Consider the following 23,309-nt stretch of genomic DNA (forward strand, 5'->3'; position numbering starts at 1 on the left):
ATATACAGCCAGAGCTGGTGAGGAGTATTTAGCTACAAGCCTTAACCTCAGAACTCTTGGCTCTTCACTGCCTTGAAAAACCTTGGACGTTTCTCCCTTTGCTTCTATTTCCTCATCCATAGAGTGGGGAAAATATTTTCTGTTTCCCAGGGAAATTACAATGGCTGACGTGTATCCAGTTCCCTGTGGCCAAGTACCAAGGCCTTTGCCCACTCCTGGGACTGGTGTTGACATCAGAAATAAGAAAACAAAGACCCCTGTGATCGCATTAGGTCTCTTGAGGTACATGCAGCCTTTTCTGGGCTCACTGTCCACACACAGGTATAATGGGAGGGATTGAATCAGGGATTTGAAGGCCAAGGCTGCCCTGGCTTTGAAAGGCTGCAGAAACCTTGCATTCATGTCTCTTGACAATGACAGCCAAAACCTTTTCCATGATTCCAGAGAACACGGCCTTGCTCGTTACTTTGACCTGTGGTTTTTAAGACCACCTAATTAGTAATTAGAGCTTGTGATGATTACTCCTTTCCCTGTCACCTGTGGTCACAAACACATCTAGTTTTCCCAGACAGATTTTTTCTTACAGGATCCCTTTTGCCACTCAGACCAGAAAGTTTAGGGCTGTGTTCTCCTTAGATGGTTCCATTGGCAGCCTGGCCCAAGCATAGTCTTCAGGGTATTGAAAAATTGGGTTCCTTTTAGTTTGGAATTAATCTCATTCACTTCTAGTCTTATCCCCCAGCCTATTCTTAAATATTTTTGAGTCATGGATTATGTTCAGACTGATGAAAGCAGTCACCACTGTTCCCCTTAAAAATGCAAAGCCGGCCAGGTGTGGTGGCACACACCTGTAATCCCGGCACTTTGGGAGGCCAAGGTAGGTGGATCACGAGGTCAGGAGATTGAGACCGTCCTGGCTAACACGGTACAACCCTGTTTCTACTAAAAAGGCAAAAAATTAGCTAGGCATGGTGGTGGGCGCCTGTAGTCCCAGCTACTCAGGAGGCTGAGGCAGGAGAATGGCGTGAACCTGGGACACAGAGCTTGCAGTGAGTGGAGATCGTGCGCTCCAGCCTGGGCAACAGAGCAAAAAAAAAAAAAAAAAAAAAAAAAAAAAAGCAAAAACAACAAAAACCGCAAAGCCATGCAGTTTTACAGACAATTCCAGAGGCTTCATGAAGTCCCTGAAATGTGCCTGCGGATCCTAGTAAAGCACCATTGCTCTGAGTGTTTCTTTGGTACCACTCCCAAGCTCTCCTAGATGAGATACTGGGATATTAGAGTTGCAACCAGTCCCACCATGGCTGCCCCTATGGCTTTGGGAACTCACCATCTCTCTCTGGGGACTCCTTTTCCTCAACAGTAGTAAAGGTAGATGCAGGGGCTGATTTGCCACTAGTTTTTGTGTCTGAGATTGTGTAGTCTCTTGATCAACTATTTCATTTCTTTAGGCCCAGCTGTATTCAACTGGGTGTTGGAGGACAGTACTAACTTTGCTCAGAGTTCAAAGGGTTAGTTCTCCCTCTGCTAGTAGGGTGCATTGATTAGCCACTGTTCATGTTCCTTCTTTTTTTTTTTTTTTTTTTTTTGTTGGAGATGGAGTCTCGCTCAGGCTGGAGTGCAGTGGCGCCATCTCGGCTCACTGCAAGTTCTGCCTCCCGGGGAGGTTCATGCCATTCTCCTGCCTCAGTCTCCTGAGTAGCTGGGACTACAGGCGCCCGCCCCCACGCCCGGCTAATTTTTTGTATTTTTAGTGGAGACAGGGTTTCACTGTGTTAGCTAGGATGGTCTGGATCTCCTGACCTCATGATCCGCCCACCTCGGCCTTCCAAAGTGCTGGGATTACAGGTGTAAGCCACTGTGCCCGGCCCCTTCTTTCTTTTTTTTATTTATATAGTACGTTCATCTTTATCCTCTTGCCTATACCCTCAATAACTTTGTAAGATAGGGAGGGAGGAACATGGACTTGTAAATGCTACCTAGCTGCTAAAACAAGGGAACCATCAGCTGGAACTGGGAAAGCTTTTATGGACATGTGAGCTCTTACACAGGCTTTATACAATACATATATCACTACTTAAATAGATTGTTTTAAATACCTAAACATAGGCCAGGCATGGTGGTTCATGCCTGTAATCCCAGCACTGTGGGAGGCTGAGGGGGACAGATCACCTGAGGTTGGGAGTTTGAGAGCAGCCTGGCCAAATATGGCGAAACCCTGTCTCTACTAAAAGTAAAAAAATTAGCCACACGTGGTGGTGTGTGCCTGTAATCCCAGCTACTTGGGAGGCTGAGGCAGGAGAATCTTTGAACCCAGGAGGCGGAGGTTGCGGTGAGTCGAGATGGTGCCACTGTGCTCCAGCCTGGGGAACAGAGAGAGACCCTGTCTCAAAAAAAAAAAACAAAAAGGAGATGTGAAATAACTGTTTGAGAATGTCTTATTCCTGAAGTTACCCTTATGTTTCGTTCATATAACATCTTATATTGTATTTATGATAGTGATATGAACTTAGTCATAGTTTTCTAGAGTGTCTGACCTTCTCTAGTTTTACATAATTCTTTCATGATGAAAGTTTTGTTAGTGCTTTTTTTAAGACAGAAAAACCTACATGGTTCTCTTCTCTAGAATATCTAATGTGACTGGTTAAATCACATACCAAAGTTAGACATCTTGAATTTACAGCCATCAGACTAAAATGGGAAAATACCACCTGCGTGGGCCTTAAGCTACTGCAAGTGTGCCAAATGTGAACAGTCAGTGGGAGAATACACATGAGCAAGTTTTGCAAATTAGAGGAGCCATCTTGACAGTATACAAGTGTGCATTCAGCAGAGTCTTGGGTAAGGGCAGTATCATTGGAATATATGCTCAGCCTCCCACGAGGACTACTGTGGAGCGTGTGTTGAATCGTAATCTGAACTCACCTGTTGGTATAAGTCTAGGCCACTAAGGTGTCTTTGTAATTAACTCTGGATTCACTGAGCATTTGGATATTTTAAAGAACTCTATTGGCCTTCCAACTTGGGAGAGAAATCCATGCAAAATCATATTTTTGTGTTATGTGTGAAGGCCTGGGAAAAATTGGGATTTCTCTTAGTTCTCAGTTGTACTTTGCATTTTCCTTTCTTTATATGTCAGCTCTTCCACAAAGGGCCTTGAAGGGAGAGGGTAACGAAAGTGGGGATTGAGGCAAGTTGTAATTACTCACTGTTGTGCTGAAACCTCCTACCTATCCCAAAAGTGGAATGTGAGCTCAATCAACATCGCTCTTAAAGGAGACCATTTATTTGTTGCCTGAGTAAAACCTTCCATAAAATTGCTAATACGCCTATGTACAATATTTTCATTAGTTCAATTTGACCAGACTGATAAGGAAGATTGATTTTAATCATAAGGTACACAGATTTTTAAAAGAGTGCAAAATGACTTGCTAATAGACTAATGTCAGAGTAAGAAAACAAAAACATGTGTGTCTCCCAGCTCTACTGGAGGAGCAAGAGTTTGATTTAACAATATCTGCTATCTTTGTCTAATCACTCACTAGTTGCTATTTTTGAGAATATTCCAATAGGAGCTGAAAGTATACCTGGAAAATGAGACCTATGTCATCCTATCCCACTCAGCAAAAGGACTGCAGTCCCAACAAATGGACCCTTTCACAGTGCTCCCTGGGGTTGACTGCATGTTTCTGTTAGGCTGTGCTAGTTTGATATGTTCTCCTTGGGAAATTGCTTCCACTCTCACAGTATTTTCCTCGTGATAGCCTCAGCTGTGGTACCTTTTTGAGCTTTGTGGGTGGGTTTGATTTTTTTTTTTTTCCGGAAAGTAATTTGAAGCTGTGTGTTGTGAATAAAGAGAATGAGGAATTTGCAGGAAAATTTTAAACTGTTTTAAAGTACTGCAAGGCTTAAAATGGCACATGGGTGTGAACAAGTGAGAATGTCAGAAGAGAATTCAAGAGTATCCTATCTTTTGAGCTAAAAGCTGGCAGGACATTTTGATATGGCTAGTGCAGCAGCAGTGAGCACTGGCTTTATCTGCTACCCACTAACCGTGTGACCTTACGCAAGTATCGCAAAGTTTGAGCTTCAGTTTCCTCAGGTATAAAGTAGTTGCAGTACCGTAGCCATGAAGATGGAATAAGAGCTCGTGCGATGGGTGTCATGTAGTTGGCACTCTGTCAGTGTTTTCCATTGCTCCTTTGTCTGAACAGAGATCAGGTGCCATTCCCATTTCCCTTCCTGAATACACTCATTTTTGTCATTTACAGCCATAAAAAACTTTCCATCTTTAGAAGTTGACAAAAAAGGAGGGGAACAGAAAAGGGCCTGGCCTCAAGATGTGAGCAAATACTAATGTGCAGGTTTTTAGATTCTTTGTCTTTTTCTTTCCTTTTCCCTTTTCTTTTCATGTCGGCTGTAAATCTAGGAGCTTAATTATTAACCAAAATGAAGCTGAGTTCACGTTCCCCGAAGCATGCACTGATGGGGAAGGATGAATTCTCATTTCCTGGAGGCTGAAGATCTGTGCAGGTATCTGTGGCCAATGTTAAGCCTACGACTTTAGATGAGCTAGCATAAATCTTGGGAGAGGTTTCTTGTCTGTGTTCCCTCTGAATTTCTCTTTAGAGGCAGGGACAGAAGAGAACCAGCATGGCAGTGCTGGGCTCAGGGTCATGCCTGCTGCCTGCCAGCACAGCGGTTCTTGTCCCTGTCCCACATTGCTTCTTGGAAGCCTTTTTACAGCCTCAATCATCTTGTTCTTTCTACCGCAGCTATAAATGGGTTGGAAGCCAGTGCAACATGGGCAGGGAGGACTTGGTTTAATCTTTTCAAGTGCTACAGCATTTCTCTGTTCCTTTGGCATCACTTTATGGATGTTTTCCCAGTATTCCTTTCCAGTGTCCTATGAATTGGCTATCAAGAGCGCTTCCCAGTCTATCAGATGGAGAGAAGCAGTAGGCTCAGAGAAATTACATGAAAGTCCAGGATTTCCAACTTCTTGTTCACTTTTCTACCATATTAATCATCTCTCAGACAGTGATGTGGTAGGGTTAATTCATATGCATAGAATTCCATTGTACTTATTTAGCAGGGGAAATAATTTCACTTTAAATTTTTAGCAGCTTCGAGGACTGATTGGTTAGGCTCCTTCAGGCTGTCTTTGGGAATCTTGTCCTTTGGAAAAGGGAATCCTGATACCCAGAGGAAATGTATTTCTTATGGTCATGTTTCAGACTGTAGCATCTTGAAAGTCATATGGGCTAGAGCAACTTCTAGGTATCCTTTAACACAGATGCAGGCTGAGGGTTGAGAGTTTAAAAGCTTTTTCTCAAGAAACTGTTTATGACAAACATAGTTCATCTCCCATTTTGGTTAATTTTCAGCTTAAGTATTTTAAAAAACATTTGGAGGGCAGGGACATGCAGCTGCTAAGAATCCAAGACAGTGCTGTTTTGAAAATGCAAATATTTCTGGTTTGCATTTACTTGAAGCAGGGTAGCTGCCTCCCATACAGTCCCTTGAATACAGATATTCTTTAAATGACATCATTTTGAGTAGAATACAGAGTCCAGGTGGTTTGGGGGAAATCATTTAAAAAAAAAAAAAAAAAAAAAAAAAGCTTAGGTATCATTGCATTCTAGGGGCCAAGAAACAGAACGATGGTATTTTTGGCAGGCGCCCCAGCCCAGCAAAACCCACACCCCAAGGCTGTCTCTGTAGCTTCCTGTGGTTTTCCCACTGAAGAGAAACAGCCTTTCTCTTGGAGGGCCTGGGATGGCAAGTATGTGTATCAGCTTGATCAGAATCATAATATTCCTGCTTTGAGGTTATGTCCCAACAGGCTTCATTTAGGAAATTTGATGCACCACAATTGTTGCAAACTGAGCTGAACTGATTTTGTGGCTCCTAATGGTGCAAGTTTTTTGTTTGGTAGAAACTGGTAACTTCCTATATTAGAAGTTATGCTACCAGGTGATCTGTAACAATAAAGTCAAGTCTCAGACTAAATTTTGCCACAGATAAGAACATCAGCAAGCAGGCACAAAAGTTAGTCATTCAGCATGTTCCTGTGGACTGGGGAAAGCCCCAACCTGTCCTTTGGATATGTATCTCACATCAAAAGTTAGGTAGAAACAGATGCAGAAAAATTCTCAATACAGGACACATCTAACCTTTTCATTGGCGCAGGTGATGGAATCCTCTGTTAAGTGTCCAGACCCAGGACCAGAGTTCTAGGCCCAGAGTGCCACTGTAGAGAGTGTTAGGCTGCCTGGTTTGCCAGATTCTTATAATCCACATATATATGCAAGGTTAAGAGAATCCTGTACAGTATTTCCAGCCAACACATACATATATTGAATTCTATTTTCATCAGAAAAATTATTTCTACCATCCTTTATACTTGTGAGGGAATCCTCTAGTATAGATTCCAAAGCTGTAACTGATGCTTTTGTAATAGCCACACCTGGGGTATGCATTCCTGATTGGGGTACCTCAGATACTAACTAGCTATCCATAAGAGGAAGGGAGGGAAGGAGAAAGGGTTTGGGTGTGTTCCCATATACTTGCATGCATTCACACTGTGTATTCAGAAATATTTAAAAATACAGATAATAGTTATCTCTTTATTTGACCCTGAAAATATTGTGTCTTGTATAATGTTGCCAGCCGTTCATGAGTGACCTGAAATGTCAACTGACCTTTGGCCTGCCATGGTGTCTTAGAGCCATTGATGAACGGCTCACCATGGGGCAGAGAAAAGCGAGAAGAGAATGATAATTTTTGTTAGTTTTGTGGGGTGTTTTTTTCTTTTATCTTTTTTTTTTGAGACAGTCTTGTTCTGTTGCGCAGGCTGGAGTGCAGAGGTACGATCTTGGCTCACTGCAACCTCCGCCTCCCAGGTTCAAGGGATTCTTGTGCCTCAGCCTCGCAAGTAGCTGGGAATACTGGTGCATACCACCACACCAGGCTAATTTTTGTATATTTTGTAGAGATAGGGTTTCGCCATGTTGCCCAGGCTAGTCTCAAACTCCTGAGCTTGAGCAGTCCTCCTCCCTTGGCCTCCCAAAGTGCTAGGATTACTGGCATGAGCCACCATGCCTGGCCAGTTTTGTAGGCCTTTTCAAGCTTTTTTGCATTCTTTCATTTGATATTCTAATATGTGTGGAGATGTTGTATCCCCCACTCAATTTTGTACACAAATCGTTGTCCAGGGTCATAGAATGAGTAAATTAGAGGAACTATAACTTGAACGAACTCTCATCCTTTATAGTTCCTCTGTACTATAAGGGCAAGTTACTACCAAGAAGAGCTATTACTATTCAAAGAATACCGTAGAACTTTTTCACCTTGGGGCAGTTATTGCCAAGGTAAGACCATATACTAAGGATATATTATATAACAGAATGCTGGGAGATTTCGACCTTAACTAGTGATAGGCCAGGTGATTCAAACCAGCTCTCTTACTGAAGTCACCTTAAGAAACTGGATCAATTGTTTCTAAAAATCTTCTTAAACATCAAATCACTATTATAAGGAGATATTGAGTTGAGCTTTGAGAGAGAAGGTAAGCACAGAGGAGCAAGCCTTAGCATTAGGGCCATTTTTTGTTTTATGGCCATTTGCTGATCAGGATAAAGGAAGTTGAGAGCATGAGCCCACACTTTTAGTGTCCTTTCAAGGTGAAGGAGATAAAACTTGTAGTCTGGGTCCTTTCAAGCCTGAGAGCCCTTATAAATCATTCTTCACTTCGGGTTGGAACTCTATCGAGAGATACACCTAGGAGTAAGGGTGAAGTTGAAGTAAACCATCCCTCACATTGGCAGTAACAATTTCACATAATCTAAGTGGCCCAGAAACCTTAAGGCCTACTTGCTTTACGATAATTCTATTTAGCGAATGCCCATAGGTGCCAGGTAAAAGCAATGAAATCTTAGAGGGAAATATGATCCTAGGCCTAAAATTATTTGTATAGATAATTTTGCTGTTATTATATGCAGCCGCAGAGGTAACAGGCACACAAGAAGAGAAGGTACCATAAGTGAGAGTTGTCAGAAGCAAAGACAAAAGAAATACAGATATACAGAGATTCTAGATATTCTACTTACTAGACATACACTATGAAATACTATTCTTACAGCATTAAAGGAAGTAAAAGCCCAAACTTTAGTTGTATTGGGGACTAGAAACTCTAAAGTACGACTTTTCAGATTTAAAACACTGAAATCGAGAACTGAAAATTCAAAAACAAAATGAATAGGTATATAGGCAATTATATACAGCTAAAGAGCAAATTAGTGAAATGGAAAATAGGTTAGAAGAAACTGTTCAAAGTGAAGCACTGTATACACAAAGATGGAAAATAGAGAAGGTAGAAGATAGAGTGAGAAAGTCTAACAGTCATAATTGGAAACCTGGAAAAAGAGAAAGAATGTTTTTATAGCAATATTGAATGGGATTACAGATAAACTTTTTGAAACAAAGAAAAACCTCAAGCCTCAAATCCAAGAAGCCAAACAAATATATAACAGTACAAATAAAACTAAATCCACACCAAGACTCATAATCAAACCTCAGGAAATGGAATATAAAGAAATCTTAAAAGCAGCGGGGGATGGGAAAAAGACATTAACTTCTGAAGCATGATGATCAGGCTTACGATTGACTTGCAGAGTGTAAGCCAGAGGACAGTGGAAATAACCTTTTTAGTATGCTGAAGGAAAGAAATGCATCCCAGAATTTTAAACCCAACAGAAAATACTGTTCAAGAAAGGGACTGGGCGCGGTGGCTCACGCCTGTAATCCCAGCACTTTGGGAGGCCAAAGTGGGCAGATCACGAGGTCGGGAGATCAAGACCATCCTGGCTAACACAGTAAAACCCCTTCTCTACTAAAAATACAAAAAATTAGCCAGGTGTGGTGGCAGGCGCCTGTAGTCCCAACTAGTCAAGAGGCTGAGGCAGAAGAATGGCGTGAACCCAGCAGGCAGAGCTTGCAGTAAGCGGAGGTCGCACCACTACACTCCGGCCTGGGCAACAGAGCAAGACTCTGCTCAAAAAGTAAAAAAATAAAGGAAAGGTAAAAGTGAAGGGATAAAAGGTATTTTATATAGACAAGAACAGAGTCCACCACTAGCATGTTTACACAAAAAGGACTTTTATTGGGTCTCTGCAAGTAGGAGGAAAGTGATTCAAAATGTTAAATCAGAAGTATAGGGGAAAAAAAGTATAGAAAGTGGTTAAAGACGGGGTAACTCTAGGGAAGGCGCGGTGGCTCACGCCTGTAATCCCAGCACTTTGGGAGACTGAGTCAGGTGCATCACTTGAGGTCAGGAATTTGAGACCAGGCTTACCAACACAGTGAAACCCTATCTTTACTAAAAATACAAAAATTAGCTAGGTGTGGTGGCACATGCCTGTAGTTCCAGCTACTCAGGAGGTTGAGGTGGAAGGATTGCTTGAGTCCAGAGGTTGGAGGCTGTGGTGAGCTATGATTGTGCCACTGTACCCCAGCCTGAGCAACAGAGCGAGACTCTGTCTCAAAAGAAGAAAAAAATGTAGGTAACTCTAAATGAACATATGGATATTTACTGTATAAGACAATACAGTGTTCAGTGGGATTTTTTAAAAATAGAGATTTAAGGCCAAGGTGGGCGGATCACTTCAAGTCAGGAGTTTGAGACAAGCCTGACCAACATAGTGAAACCCTGCCTCTACAAAAAATACAAAAAAAATTTTAGCCAGGTGTGGTGGCAGACACCTATAATTCTAGCTACTCAGGAGGCTGAAGCAGGAGAATCACTTGAACCTGAGAGGTGGAAGTTGCAATGAGCCGAGATGGTGCCACTGCACTCCAGCCTGGGCTACAGAACAAAACTCTGTCTCAAAAAAAAAAAAAAGATATAAAATGCAAGACAGAAAAAGCATAAAAATTTGGAGGAGGTGATTGGAATTAGTCTCTTCTAAGGTTCTTGCATTGTCTTGGAGGAGGTTAAAGATATGAATTAATGCTTGACTGAGATAAGTCAAGGATATGTGTTGTAATTAATAAACACTAAACAAACAGAAAAGTTGTATAAGTTCTTGACTAAAAAGGAAAAAATAGAATGATAAAAATAATTTAAAGGAAGAAAAAAGTACAAGATACAATGTACAAGAAGTGGTGGTAAACTGAAACCCACATGTATCAGTAATTATATTAAACATAATTGATTAAATGCTGGTGGTAGAAAGATTGTCAAACCAGATTTTAAAATTTATATGCGTTATACAAGCAATATATCTTAAACATACAGAATGACTAAAAATAAGATATAAGATCATAGTATTTTAGTATTGAATTTTCAAAAATAAGGTGAAAATAAACTTAAACACCACAAGAAAGTTGCTGTAGCTATATTAATATCAGACAAAACAGAATTTAAGGCAAAAAGCATTAATTACTTTATAATACAATTACTTTATAATAATTGGTTTTTAATTCGCCAGGTAGATAGAATTCTAAATTTATATGTATTTAATATGTCTATAAAATATATAAAAAGTTTACAGAACTACCAGAAATGATTCCCCCCTTGCCCCGAAGATGGAGTCTTACTCAGTCATCCAGGCTGGAGTGCAGTGGTGCGATCTTGGGTCACTGCAACCTCCATCTCCCAGGTTCGAGTGATTCTCCTGCCTCAGCCTCCAAGTAACCGGGACTACAGGTGTGCGCCACCTTGCCCAACTAATTTTTGTATTTTTAATAGAGATGGGTTTTTGCCATGTTGGTCAGGCTGGTCTCGAACTCCTGACCTCAGGCGATCCACCTGCCTCAGCCTCCCAGAGTACTGGGATTACAGGCGTGAGCCACCGAGCCCAGCCAATTCATTAAAATTTTCTACTGTGATTATAAATCATTTATTTCTGGGCTGGGCATGGTGGCTTACGCCTGTAATCCCAACACTCTGGGAGGCTGAGGTGGAAGGATCACTTGAGGTCAGAAGTTCGAGATCAGCCTGGCCGACATGGGAAAACCACATCTCTACTAAAAAATACAAAAATTAGCTGGGTATAGTGGCACGTGCCTGTAGTCCCAGCTACTTGGGAGGCTAAGGCAGGAGAATTGCTGGAACTTGGGAGGTGGCGGTTGCAGTGAGTTAAAATCACACCACTGCACTCCAGCCTGGGTGACAGAGTAAGACTCTGTCTCAAAAAAAAAAAAAAAAAAAAAATTTTAATGAATTATTCTCAGTAATTGATGAAAAAAGGATACCAAAAGAAATCAGGAAAGGTTAATGAAAATTTGATTAACATGGTTAATAAGCATATTCTAGTGAACACATAGAATACTGCACCTAATTGAAGTATACATTCTTTTCAAGCATACAGATAATATTTTACAAGAATTTGCTGGAATAGATGGGATCATTAAACAAGTTTCAGAGTGAAATTATATAGATGTGTACTGATTCCACTGTAATTATGCAAGAAATCAGTAATAAACGGATAACTAGAAAATCATCCCCATATGTTTGGAAATTCAGATATATACTTTAAATAACTCATTAATTAAGGATGACATAATGGAAATTAAGAACTATTTTAACTAAATGATTAAAAATATATATACCAAAATTTGTAGGATATGGAGAAAGCAATACTTAATAAAAATGTGGCTCATGCCTGTAATCTCAGCACTTTGGGAGGTCAAGGTAGGAGGATCGCTTGAGGCCAAGAGTTTGAGACCAGCCTATACAACACAGCAAGACCCTGTCTCTACAAAAAAAAAAAAAATTTTCCAGGTGTTACGGCACATGCCTGTAGTCCTAGCTACTTGGAGGCTGAGACAGGAGGATTGTCTAAGCCCGGGAGTTTGAGGTTATAGTGAACTCTGATTGCACCACTGCACTCCAGTGTGGGTAACAGAGTGAGTTTGAGCCTTTGTCAAAAAAAAAAAAAAAAAAAAAGCCTTAAAACAGGCCCAAAATTAATGAGCAAATATTTGTATCAAGAAGTCGGGAAAAGCAACACAATAAATGCAAACAAGTAGAAGATAGAAATTATTACAGAGAACAGCAGAAAGACCTGTAAAATTGCTAAACCTGTGGTAAGGCTGAGCAAAAGGAAAGTTAACATGTATCTTAGCATTGAAGTTTTAAAAATCAGGTGCAGGCTGGGCACGGTGGCTCATGCCTGTAATCCCAGCACTTTGGGAGGCTGAGGTAGGTGGATCACTTGAGGCCAGGAGTTCGAGACGAGCTTGGCCAACGTGGCGAAACTCCATCTCTACTAAAAATAAAAAATTAGCCAGGTATGGTGGCTTGAATCTATAGTCCCAGCTACTCAGGAGACTGAGGCAGGAGAATTGCTTGAGCCCCAGAGGCAGAGGTTGCAGTGAGCTGAGATGGCACCACTCTATTCCAGCCTGGGCAATAAAGTGAGACACTGTCTCAAAAAAATAAAAATACAAATCGGATGCAAAAGAATAAATTTATAGTTCAACATTAAAAGACAAAATGAAGTGATACTGTTAAGGAGGCAGGCAGATTTAGGTGAAGAATTATAAGGAAAAGTAGGGAAATTATCATATAAGTCACTGGTTTTTAGAGGTAAGTAAGGAGTTGTAATTTAGAAGTGACCTTTCTTTTCTTTCTTTTCTTTCAAGACACAGTCTCGCTCTGTTGCCCAGGCTAGAGTGCAGTGACACAAACTTGGCTCACTGTAACTTCCACCTCCCGGGCTCAGATGATTCTCCTGCCCTCAGCCTCCCGAGTAGCCAGGATTACAGGCATAAGCTACCACGCCCAGCTAATTTTTTATTTTTAGTAGAGACAGAGCTTCACCATGTTGGTCAGGCTGGTCTTGAACTCTTGACCTCAGGTGATCTCCCTGCCTCAGCCTCCCAAAGTGCTGGGATTACAGGCGTGAGCCACAGGGACTTCGGATGTAATGTTTTGATGTTCTTGACTGGGTTATAGTTACATAGATGGTCACTCTACATTGCATATAGACTACAATGTAGCCTATAGACTATTTTACTTTTCTGTTTCACAATGAAAAATGTTAAGATAATTAATAGGTGTTCTGCATGCATGCTTCTGCGGGCATGCCCATCATTTACACTATTCTTTTTGCCAGACAGGAAGGGTCACAACCTGACACCTCTCCTTCAGAGAATGCTCATCCCAGCATGAAGGCTTTTTTTTTTTTTTGAGACGGAGTCTCGCTCTGTCGCCCAGGCTGGAGTGCAGTGGCGCTATCTCGGCTCATTGCAACCTCTACCTCCCGGGTTCAAGCCATTCTCCTGCCTCAGCCTCCCAAGTAGCTGGGACTACAGGTGCCTGCCACCATGCCCAGCTAATTTTTTCTATTTTTAGTAGAGACGGTTTCACCATGTTAGCCAGGATGGTCTTGATCTCCTGATCTCATGATCTGCCCTCCTCAGCCTCCCCAAAGTGCTGGGATTATAGGCATGAGCTACTGTGCCTGGCCTAGAGAATGCTCATCCTGGCTTGAAGGCTCTTAACACAAGAATTTCCAACTAGTAGAGGTAACCTGCTGGTAGATCACACAACTCATCAACCTTAGGCTGTAAGAGACTGAGTCCAATATAAGTTTTCAATAATTTACCCACCCATACCATACTTAATTTAAGCCAGTGTATATGAACTTCTTGAAACTGAAACTGTTCCCTCTTATGCTGAGTGCCCAGATACGCAAATCTATAGGGGTAGGCCAATAAATAAGTGAGCAGAGAGGATTAGCTTGAAGACAACAGAAAATAAATAGGGACTATGGCCAACTAGAGCTCAAGTTCTCTCTGTAGAGCAGCTGCAACCCAACTCTGGATGATTGTTACTTGCAGACTGTTGGGAATAATGTTGCCATATTTTCTGATTTTTTTTTTCCCTTGAAGAGTAGATGGAAATCTGAATTTTAATATCAGAGCACCTGATTTTTAAGTGTTGTTTCAAACCGCACCCCCTCCCTCCCCCGCCCGAAATACTGTTTGAGTCAAACCAAACCTGTACCTGGGATATGTCCAGTTAGTTTATGAGAATAACCTCAACAGCCATGCAGATTAGAGAGAGAGAGAAATGTATAAAATAATTTACTATAACCTTCTGGATGGAACTTGCCTGCCATGCATGTTCTTATATAATTCTCAACTTCACAATTAAAAGAAACTCACTGAACCAGAATTCATACATTACAGACGTCACTCAGGTTAATAATTTCCTTAGTGAAACCTGGCTTTCTCTGCAGGGGAATTAATTTTTTTTAACCATAAGTAATTTATTAAAGAGACTGAGTAAAATTACTAAATCATGCAAACTAATTTCTTTTAGGAAAAATAGCTAAAGATGGACTTTTTTAAAAAAAGGTGCTGCTCAATGGGTTGAATCCCAAGACATTGTGCTCCCGTTTTGATGTAGAAGGCATTTTCTTTTTTTTTTTTTTTTTTTGAGATGGAGTCTCTCTCTGTCGCCCAAGCTGGAGTGCAGTGGCCGGATCTCAGCTCACTGCAAGCCCCGCCTCCCGGGTTTACGTGTAGTAGGCATTTTCAAAGAGTGGTCCGAGCACCAGCAGCATCAGTGCCATCTGGGAACTTGCTAGAAATAAAAATTCTCAGACCCCGCCCCAGACCTAATTAATCAGAAACTGTGAGGTTGGGCCCAGCTACTTTTGTTTTAACAAGCCCTCCTGAGGATTCTGAAGCATGCTCAAGTTTTGAGAAACCACTGCTATGGCTTTTGTTGCTTTGTGACTTTTTTTGTAGAATGACTTTAGAAACTTAAACTTTGTTATTTTAAGGTTTCAAGTGAATATTTTCTTCAATGTTGACATCTTCCAAGTATCCTTCAAATAATATCTTTGGTTTCTCTTACTGTCAGTAAAGTATGTGTTGGTTTAAAAAGATGACTGAGGGCAGAAAGTTGCATCCTCTAAAAATTCATTTTAAAGTGAGATTTGTATGTAATAGCAGACAGAATTTTATCCTCTTTCTGCCTTTCTTATCCACTACTCGTGATATCCACTCAGCCTCACTAAGGAAGTCAGTCCACTTTATGCTCAGCTTTTGACTTAAGGGTATTTTTTATGTATGCATAGGATGTGTCATGCACAAAATACCGTAGAGTCCTTCTCTGACCCCTCCTTCTGTTTTGTAAGCCATTCTATGCATAAGGCCACAGTGACTTCACATTGGACTCTTGTTCTGCCTCCTACTAAATGGCAGAGTCCAGGAGGGTCCCACAACCTGTGTACTCCAGGCCCACAGACTATAAGCTCTAAGTAATGGATGCTCAGCAAATATTTTTTCTTTGCTCTAGGGTCTCAGCTATCAGCAGGAGTAATAGCTGTTTAACCTACAGTGATCCTTTTATTAGTTTGTTACAGTAAGAAATGCATGTTTTAATTGGATTGGAAGCCTTGAACCTTTTCTTAACAGATAATAAACATTTTTATGTTGAGGTATAACTTACAAACAGTAAGTACACAGATGTTAAGTGTACAACTCGATGGGTTTTTTTTCACATGTAAATACCCATGCAACTGAGACAGGAATAATAACAGGGTGGTCGCAGGAGAATAGAAAATTCCAGGCAGCAGTTTCACATGACTAGCAAAAGGAAACTGTTGAAATAGCTGCATAGACTGGGCGTGGTTACTCTCGCCTGTAATCCCAGCACTTTGGGAGGCCAAGGCAGGCAGATCACTTGAGGTCCGAAGTTCAAAACCAGCCTGGCCAGCATGGCGAAACCCGGTCTCTACTGAAAATACAAAAATTAGCTGGATGTGGTGGCAGGCGCCTGTAATCCCAGCTACTCAGGAGGCTGAGGTAGGAGGATTGCTTGAATCCAGGAGGCAGAGGTTGCAGTGAGCCAAGATTGTGCCATTGCACTCCAACCTGGGCAACAGAGTGAGACTCCATCTCAAAAAAAAAATTATAAAAAGAAATACTGGATGAGCTAGGGGCTAAGACCTTGAAAAACCAGGGTGTTTGCCAAGCTGGCTAAGAATCACTAGACCCAACATGGCTGTGGATTTGACCTAGGTTTCACCTAGGACCTCATTATGCACTCATTAACATATGAAATCACACATGCACCAGCCCCGTGAAAGTCAAGGCCAGCCAGGGCAACATAGTGAGATCCCATCTCCAAAAATATAATAAAATCACAAAATAGAAGGAAAATCAACTGTCAGATGCTGCTGAGAGACTGAATAAGATGAGGATTATAAATGGCAACATACAGGTCTTCAGTGGCCTTTTTATATTAATATAACACATTTTTTAACAATTTTAATGGAGACAGGGTCTCATAGCCACCACACCCAATTTATTTAACAATCGACATCAACAATCATCTGGTTACATAGACTTACCAGATTAATTTATCAATTTAGCAGTTCATCAAATTAGATTTCTCCTGTTTTAAAAATATGAAATATAAATTTCAGTATTTTTAAAGTCTTAGTTAAAATCAGGAATCTATTCTCTTAAATACTTAAAGTACATTCATATATATCAAACACACAGTTTGCTACAATGATTACAAGGTTGAATAGTACACTAACATACCACTTGTAAATATTTTGATGCTATGGATTTAAATTTGTGTTTCTTAAAGATTTTCTGATTCAGCAGCTTTATTGAGGTATAATTTACATACCATAAAATTTATCCATTGTAAATATATAGCCTGATAATTTATAGTAAATGTGAACTGTCATGCACCTATCAATCTGAGGAAGTCTTGAAAAGAGTCGTTTTTGGAGTGCGGAGAGGAAGTCTTCATTGAAGTAAGTTAAAGAGAGAATGGAGAATAATACAGATGTTTCAAGAGTTTTCTTTTTTTTTTTTTTTTTTTAAGTCTCTTAAGGGTATTGGGGGAAGGTAGTGAGGAGGAGATTAAGAGGGATTATGGTTAAAATGGTAGGTGTTTCATCTTGTGTTCAGAGAGAACATTGAGGAGGGATAGCTTGTCTGATTCCTTCTGTTTAGATAATAAAGGATGAAAAGAGATCATTTAGGAAATGGAACCTGTAGCAAATGTAAACTTTTAATTTATGTAGTTTTTAGAGTTTTTTTTTTTTTTTTTTTTTTCCTGGTGAGTTACTTGCATTTCATTGAGAGAATAATCTTCCTTTTAAATGTGATTGATAATCAATTATTAAGTAGGTGAAGCAGTCTGGTTCCTTTTTCATCACTTTGCTTTAGAAATTAATATGAATGCTAATGAAAAAGCAAGGAAAATGAAAACCAACAACATATTAGTGACCCTGAGGTCAAAGTATGAATATCACAAGGGCAAAAATAGTTCTACACATCGGGCATTTCAGTAGATATTGGTTACCTCCTTGACAAAAGATGGCACCCCTTATGCAGAAACACACTAGATTTCCCAAAGAAGCCTATACGCTAGAGCAGGTTCTCTTAAATCTTTGAATGAATGCGCTGAGTTAGTTTTGGCTGTTACTGCTATTGGAATGTCTTTTCGTTTGCATTTTTCCAATTTACCTCCTTGTTGACATATCAATATTTGAAAGAAATCCCCCCTCAAATTTTTGACCTACAGTAGTATAATCTCAAAAGATTGGATTAATTGGTCAGAGCATCCATTTAAACATTTTGATTTTTATAATGTCCTGCTTATTCACCAGCTCAATTTTTTTTTTTTTTTTTGAAATAGTCTTGCTCTGTCACACAGACTGGAGTGCAGTGGTGCAATCTTCTCGGCTCACTGCAACTTCCACCTCCCGGGTTCAAGCGATTCTCCTGACTCATCCTCCGGAGTAGCTGGGATTACGGGTACTCACCACCACACCCGGCTAATTTTGGTATTTTTAGTAGAGGTGGCGTTTCACCATATTGGCCAGGCTGGTCACGAACTCCTGACCTCAAGTGATCCACCCTCCTCAGCCTCCCAAAGTGCTGGGATTACAGGCATGAGCCACCATGCCCGCTGCAGCTCAAATTTTTTTAAGCAGCCTTCAATGCTCATCCAAGCCATTAATACCTCTGCCTTACCTTTTATCTCCTGCTTGCATTCTTAAGGTCAGCTAGACTGAGTTTAGGTCCTTCTCAGATCTTCCCTGAGCAGGTGCGTGGTTTTTGGCATATACCTAGCCCTGTGCCTGTGCCATGTTGTATTAGTCTGTTCTCATGCTGCTAATAAAGACATACCTGAGATTGGGTAATTTATAAGGGAAAGAGATTTAATGGACTTACAGTTCCACATGGCTGGGGAGGCCTCACAATCATGGTGGAAAGCAAAAAGGAAACAAAGGCACATCTTACATGGTGGTGGACAGAAGGGCTTGTGGAGGGGAACTCCCCTTTATAAAACCATCAGATCTCATGAGACTTATTCACTATCATGAGAGCAGCATGAGAAGACCCACCCCCATGATTCAGTTACCACCCATTGGGTCCCTCCCACGACACGTGGGAATTATGGGAGCTACAATTCAAGATAAGATTTGGGTGGGGACACTGCCAAATCGTATCACATATTTTCTAGATTCTCAAGAATATGTTTGAGCTTTTCAAAGCCTCCTGTAGTATTTTCCTGATGTTTCTTAAGCTTTTTGTTGGCTTATTGTTACTTCAGCTGTTACATACCAAGTCAGGAGATCATGATGTTAAACAGTTGCCTCTGATAGTTTCCAACAGTTGGCCCTGGAAAAAGGCTGGGTGAATTCTGAATCAGGTCAAATGAGGACATTTTGTCAGTGGATCTTCCTGGGAACTACCATGCAGGTGACATTTTCTAAAAATGGAGCTTTATAGGAGCTCTGACCCCAAACTCCACCCCCACCCCCTTGCCCCCACTGACTACCAGGCTGCTGGTTTTCACTGTGATTATGTGTTACTGATCTTCAAGGCTACCATGGAGCTTGAGAGGGGGTGAGGCAATGAGAATAGGGAAAGTTGAAATGCCATAAAGCTTATTGTTTTACGAAGATTCAGTTTTTCTTGAATACACAGCCCCAGATTTTGTCAACATTATCTTTTCCCTTATAGAAGAGAGGATTTTCAGAGGTTCTTACTCCACTATTTTTGCTGACATCACTGTGTGTTATCTTGTCATGTATTTTCTGTGTTTATCAAGCCCTATTTGGCAATAATTATATTTTACAAGTAGTAAGTGTGTAGCATTTCTTTTTTTATTATTTTTATTTTTGAGACAGGATCTCTCACTCTGTCATCCAGGCTGGAGTGCAGTGGTGTGATCATGGTTCAGTGCAGCCTCAACTTCCCAGGCTCAGGTGATCCTCCCACTTCAGCCTCCCAAGTAGCTGGGACTACAAATGCACACCACCACACCTGGATAATTTTCTGTAGAGATGGGGTTTCACTGTGTTTCCCAGGCTGGTCTTGAACTTCTGGGCTTAAGACATCCACCACCTTGGCCTCCCAAAGTGCTAGGACTATAGGCATGATGCCTGTAATCCCACTGCACCTGGCCATGTGTAGCATTTCTCTTTCCTTCTTTCCATTTCTTCCTTACTTCCTTGCTTTTTTTTTTTTTTTTTTTTTTTTTTTTTTTCTGAGATGGAATCTCACTCTGTTACCCAGGCTGGAGTGTAGTGGCATGATCCAGGCTCACTGCAACCTCTGCTTCCCGGGATCAAGTGATCCTCTCACCTCAGCCTCCCAAGTGGCTGGGACTACAGGCACACACCCCCACGCCTGGCTAATTTTTGTATTTTTGGTAGAAATGGGGTTTTATCATGTTGCTGAGGCTGGTCTCTAACTCCTGGACTCAAGTGATCTACCCACCCCAGCCTCCCAAAATGCTGGGATCACAGGCGTGAGCCACTGTGCCCAGCCCATATGTAGCATTTTTATTGCCATGTTTTTTTGAGACAGTTTCTTGCCCCATCACCCAGGCTGGAGGGCATTGGTGCAGTCTTGGCTCACTGAAGCCTCAAATTCCTGGCTTAAGTGATCCTCCTGCCTAGACCCCCACAAGTAACAGGGTACAAGCACCTGCCTCCATGCCCAGTTAATTTTTAAAAAAATTTTGTAGAGATGACATCTTGCTATATTGCCCAGGCTGGTCTTGAACTTATGACTTCAAGCAATTCTCTCGGCTTGGCCTCTGTATTAGTCCATTTTCACGCTGCCGATAAAGACATACCCGAGACTGGGCAATTTACAAAAGAAGGAGGTTTATCAGACTTACAGTTCCACATGGCTGAGGAGGCCTCACAATCCTGGCAGAAGGTAAGGAGGAGCAAGTCACATCTTACATGGATGGCAGCAGGCAAACCGAGCTTGTGCAGAGAAACTCCCATTTTTAAAACCATCAGATCTTGTAAGACCCATTAACTATAATGAGAACAGCATGGGAAAGACCTACCCCCATGATTCAGTCATCTCCCACCAGGTCCCTCCCATACCACATGGGAATTATGGGAACCACAGGTTGAGATTCGGGTGGGGACACAGAGCCAAACCATATCATTCTGTCCCTGGTTCCTCTCAAATTTCGTATCTTCACATTTCAAAACCAATCATGTTTTCCCAACAGTCCCCCAAAGTCTGAACTTATTTCAGCATTAACACAAAAGTCCACAGTCAAAGTCTCATCTGAGACAAGGCAACTCCCTTCTGCCAATTTCTGTAAAATCAAAAGTAAGTTACTTTCTAGATATAATGGGGGTAAAGGCATTGGGTAAATACAGCCATTCCAAATTGGAAAAATTGGCCAAAACAAAGGAGCTCAGGCCCCATGCAAGTCTGAAGTCCAGCAGGGCAGTCAAATCTTAAAGCTCCAAAATGATCTCATTTGACTCTGTGTCTCACATCCAGGTCATGCTGATGCAAGAGGTGGGGGAAGGCATGATTGGTTCCCATGGTCTTGGGCAGCTCTACCCCTGTGGCTTTGCAGGGTGCAGCTTCCCTCCTGGCTGCTTTCACAGGCTGGCATTGAGTGTCTGGCTTTTCCAGGCGCACAGAGCAAGCGTCAGTGGATCTGTCATTCTGAGGTCTGGAGGATGGTGTCCCTCTTCTCACAGCTCCACTAGGCAGTTCCCCAGTAGGAACTCTGTGTGGGGGCTCTCACCCTACATTTTCCTTCCACACTGCCCTAGCAGAGGTTCTCCATGAGGACCCCACCCCTACAGCAAACTTCAGCCTGGGCATCCAGGTGTTTCCATACATCTTCTGAAATCTAGGTATAGGTTCCCAAACCTCAATTCTTGACTTCTGTGCACTTGCAGGCTCAAAACCATGTGGAAGCTGTCAAGTCTTGGGGCTTGCATCCTCTGAAGCCATGGCATGAACTCTGTGTTGGCCCCTTTCAGCCACAGCTGGAGTGGCTGGGATGCAGGGCACCAAGTTCTTGGGATGCACGTGGCACAGGGACCCTGGACCCGACCTTTGAAACTACTTTTTCCTCCTAGGCTTCGGGTCCTGTGATGGGAGGGGCTGCCACAAAGTTCTCTGACCTACCCTGAAGACATTTTCCCCATTGTCTTGGTGATTAACATTTGACTCCTAGTTACTTAAGCAAATTTCTGCAGCTGGCTTGAATTTCTCCTCAGAAAATGGGATTTTCTTTCTATTGCATTGTCAGGCTGCAAACTTTCCAAACTTTTATGCTGTGTTTCCCTTTTGAAACTGAATGCCTTTGACAGCACCCAAGTTATCTCTTGAATGCTTTGCTGCTTAGAAATTTCTTCCACCAGATATTCTAAATCATCTCTCTTAAGTTCAAAGTTCCAAAAATCTCTAGGGCAAGGCAAAATGACACCAGTCTCTTTGCTACAACATAACAAAAGTCACCTTTGTTCCAGTTCCCAACAAGTTCCTCATTTCCATTTGAGACCAACTCAGCCTGGACCTTATTGTATATATCACTATCAGCGTTTTTGTCAAAGCCATTCAACAAGTCTCTAGGAAGTTCCAAACTTTCCCACATTTTACTATCTTCTTCTGAGCCCTTCAAACTGTTCCAACCTGTTACCCAGTTCCATATTCGCTTCCACATTTTTGGGTATCTTTTCAGCAACACTCCACTCCCAGTACCAGTTTACTGTATTAGTCCATTTTCACACTGTTGATAAAGACATACCCAAGACTGGGCAATTTATAAAATTAAGAGGTTTATTGGACTTACAGTTCCACATGGTTGGGGAGGCCTCACAATCCTGGTGGAAGGTAAGGAGGAGCAAGTCACATCTTACATGGATGGTAGCAGGCAAAGAGAGCTTGTGCAGGGGAATGCTTCTTTTTTTAAAAACTGCCATATCTTGTGTGACCCATTCACTGTCATGAGAACAGCATGGGAAAGACCCACCTCCATGATTCAGTAATCTCCCACTGGGTCCCTCCCATAACACGTTGGAATTATGGGAGCTACAAGATGAGATTTGGGTGGGTTCACAGAGCCAATCCATCTTAGTCTCCCGAAGTGCTGGGGTTACAGGTGTGAGCCATCTTGCTGGCCAGAGCATCTTTTCATATACTTATCTGTGTATCTTCTTTGGTGAGGTATCTGTTAAGATCTTTGGCTCATTTTTTAATTGGGTTGTTTGTATTTTTATTGTTGTGTTTTAAAAGTTCTTTTTATATTTGGGATAATAGTCCTTTATTAAAAGTGTCTTTTGTAAATAGTTTCTCGTGGCCTGCAGCTGGTCTTTTCATCCTCCTGATGGTTTCTTTTTCAGAGCAGGAATGTTTAATTTTAATAAAGTCCAGCCTACCAATTACAGATGGTCCTTGACTTACAATAGTTTGATTTATAATAATTAAATTTTTCAGTTTACCATGGTGTGAGAGTAATAGGCATTCATTAGAAACATATTTCAAATTGTGAATTTTGATATTTTCCCAGGCTAGTGATATGTGTGTATGATATTCTCTTGAGATGCCGGGCAGTGGCAGCAAGCTGCAGCTCCATGCAACCACATGATCGTGAGGGTAAACAACTATTGAATAGTACTCTATGTTGCACTGTGTTGCCAGATGATCTTGTCCAACTGCAGGGTAACATAAATGTTCTGAACACATTTAAGGGAGGCTAGGCTCAGCTATGATGTACAGTAGTTAGGGATAATAAATGCATTTTATACTTACGGTGTTTGCAACTTACAGTGGGTTTATATCCCCATCATAAGTTGAGAAGCATCTGTTTTTCTTATATAAGTCATGCCTTTGGTGTTGTATCTAAAAAGACATTGGCAAACCCAACGTCATCTAGATTTTCTCCCATGTTATCCTGTAGGAGGTTTATGATTTTGTGTTTTATATGTAGGTCTGTGATACATTTTGAGTTATTTTTTGTGATGGGTGTAAATGTGTGTGTCTAG

The 23,309-nt window shown here is 41.4% G+C and overlaps 1 protein-coding gene across 6 annotated transcripts in view; it reads left to right on the top strand.

The window, feature by feature from the left end:
- Positions 1-23,309, top strand: part of ATG7 (autophagy related 7) — a 268,195-nt gene that overhangs the window by 108,309 nt on the left and 136,577 nt on the right. The window contains exon 18 of one of the 6 annotated variants that reach the window (XM_050781460.1): positions 4,430-9,915. The exons of the other annotated variants lie outside the window; for them this stretch is intronic. Coding sequence (XP_050637417.1) covers positions 4,430-4,444 — 15 coding nt within the window. The 3' untranslated portion in view covers positions 4,445-9,915. Of the gene's footprint in view, positions 1-4,429; positions 9,916-23,309 lie in introns of those variants that run through there. 6 annotated transcript variants of the gene reach the window in all.

Source organism: Macaca thibetana, chromosome 2 (genome assembly GCF_024542745.1).
Source record: "Macaca thibetana thibetana isolate TM-01 chromosome 2, ASM2454274v1, whole genome shotgun sequence".
Classification (NCBI taxonomy): domain Eukaryota; kingdom Metazoa; phylum Chordata; class Mammalia; order Primates; family Cercopithecidae; genus Macaca; species Macaca thibetana.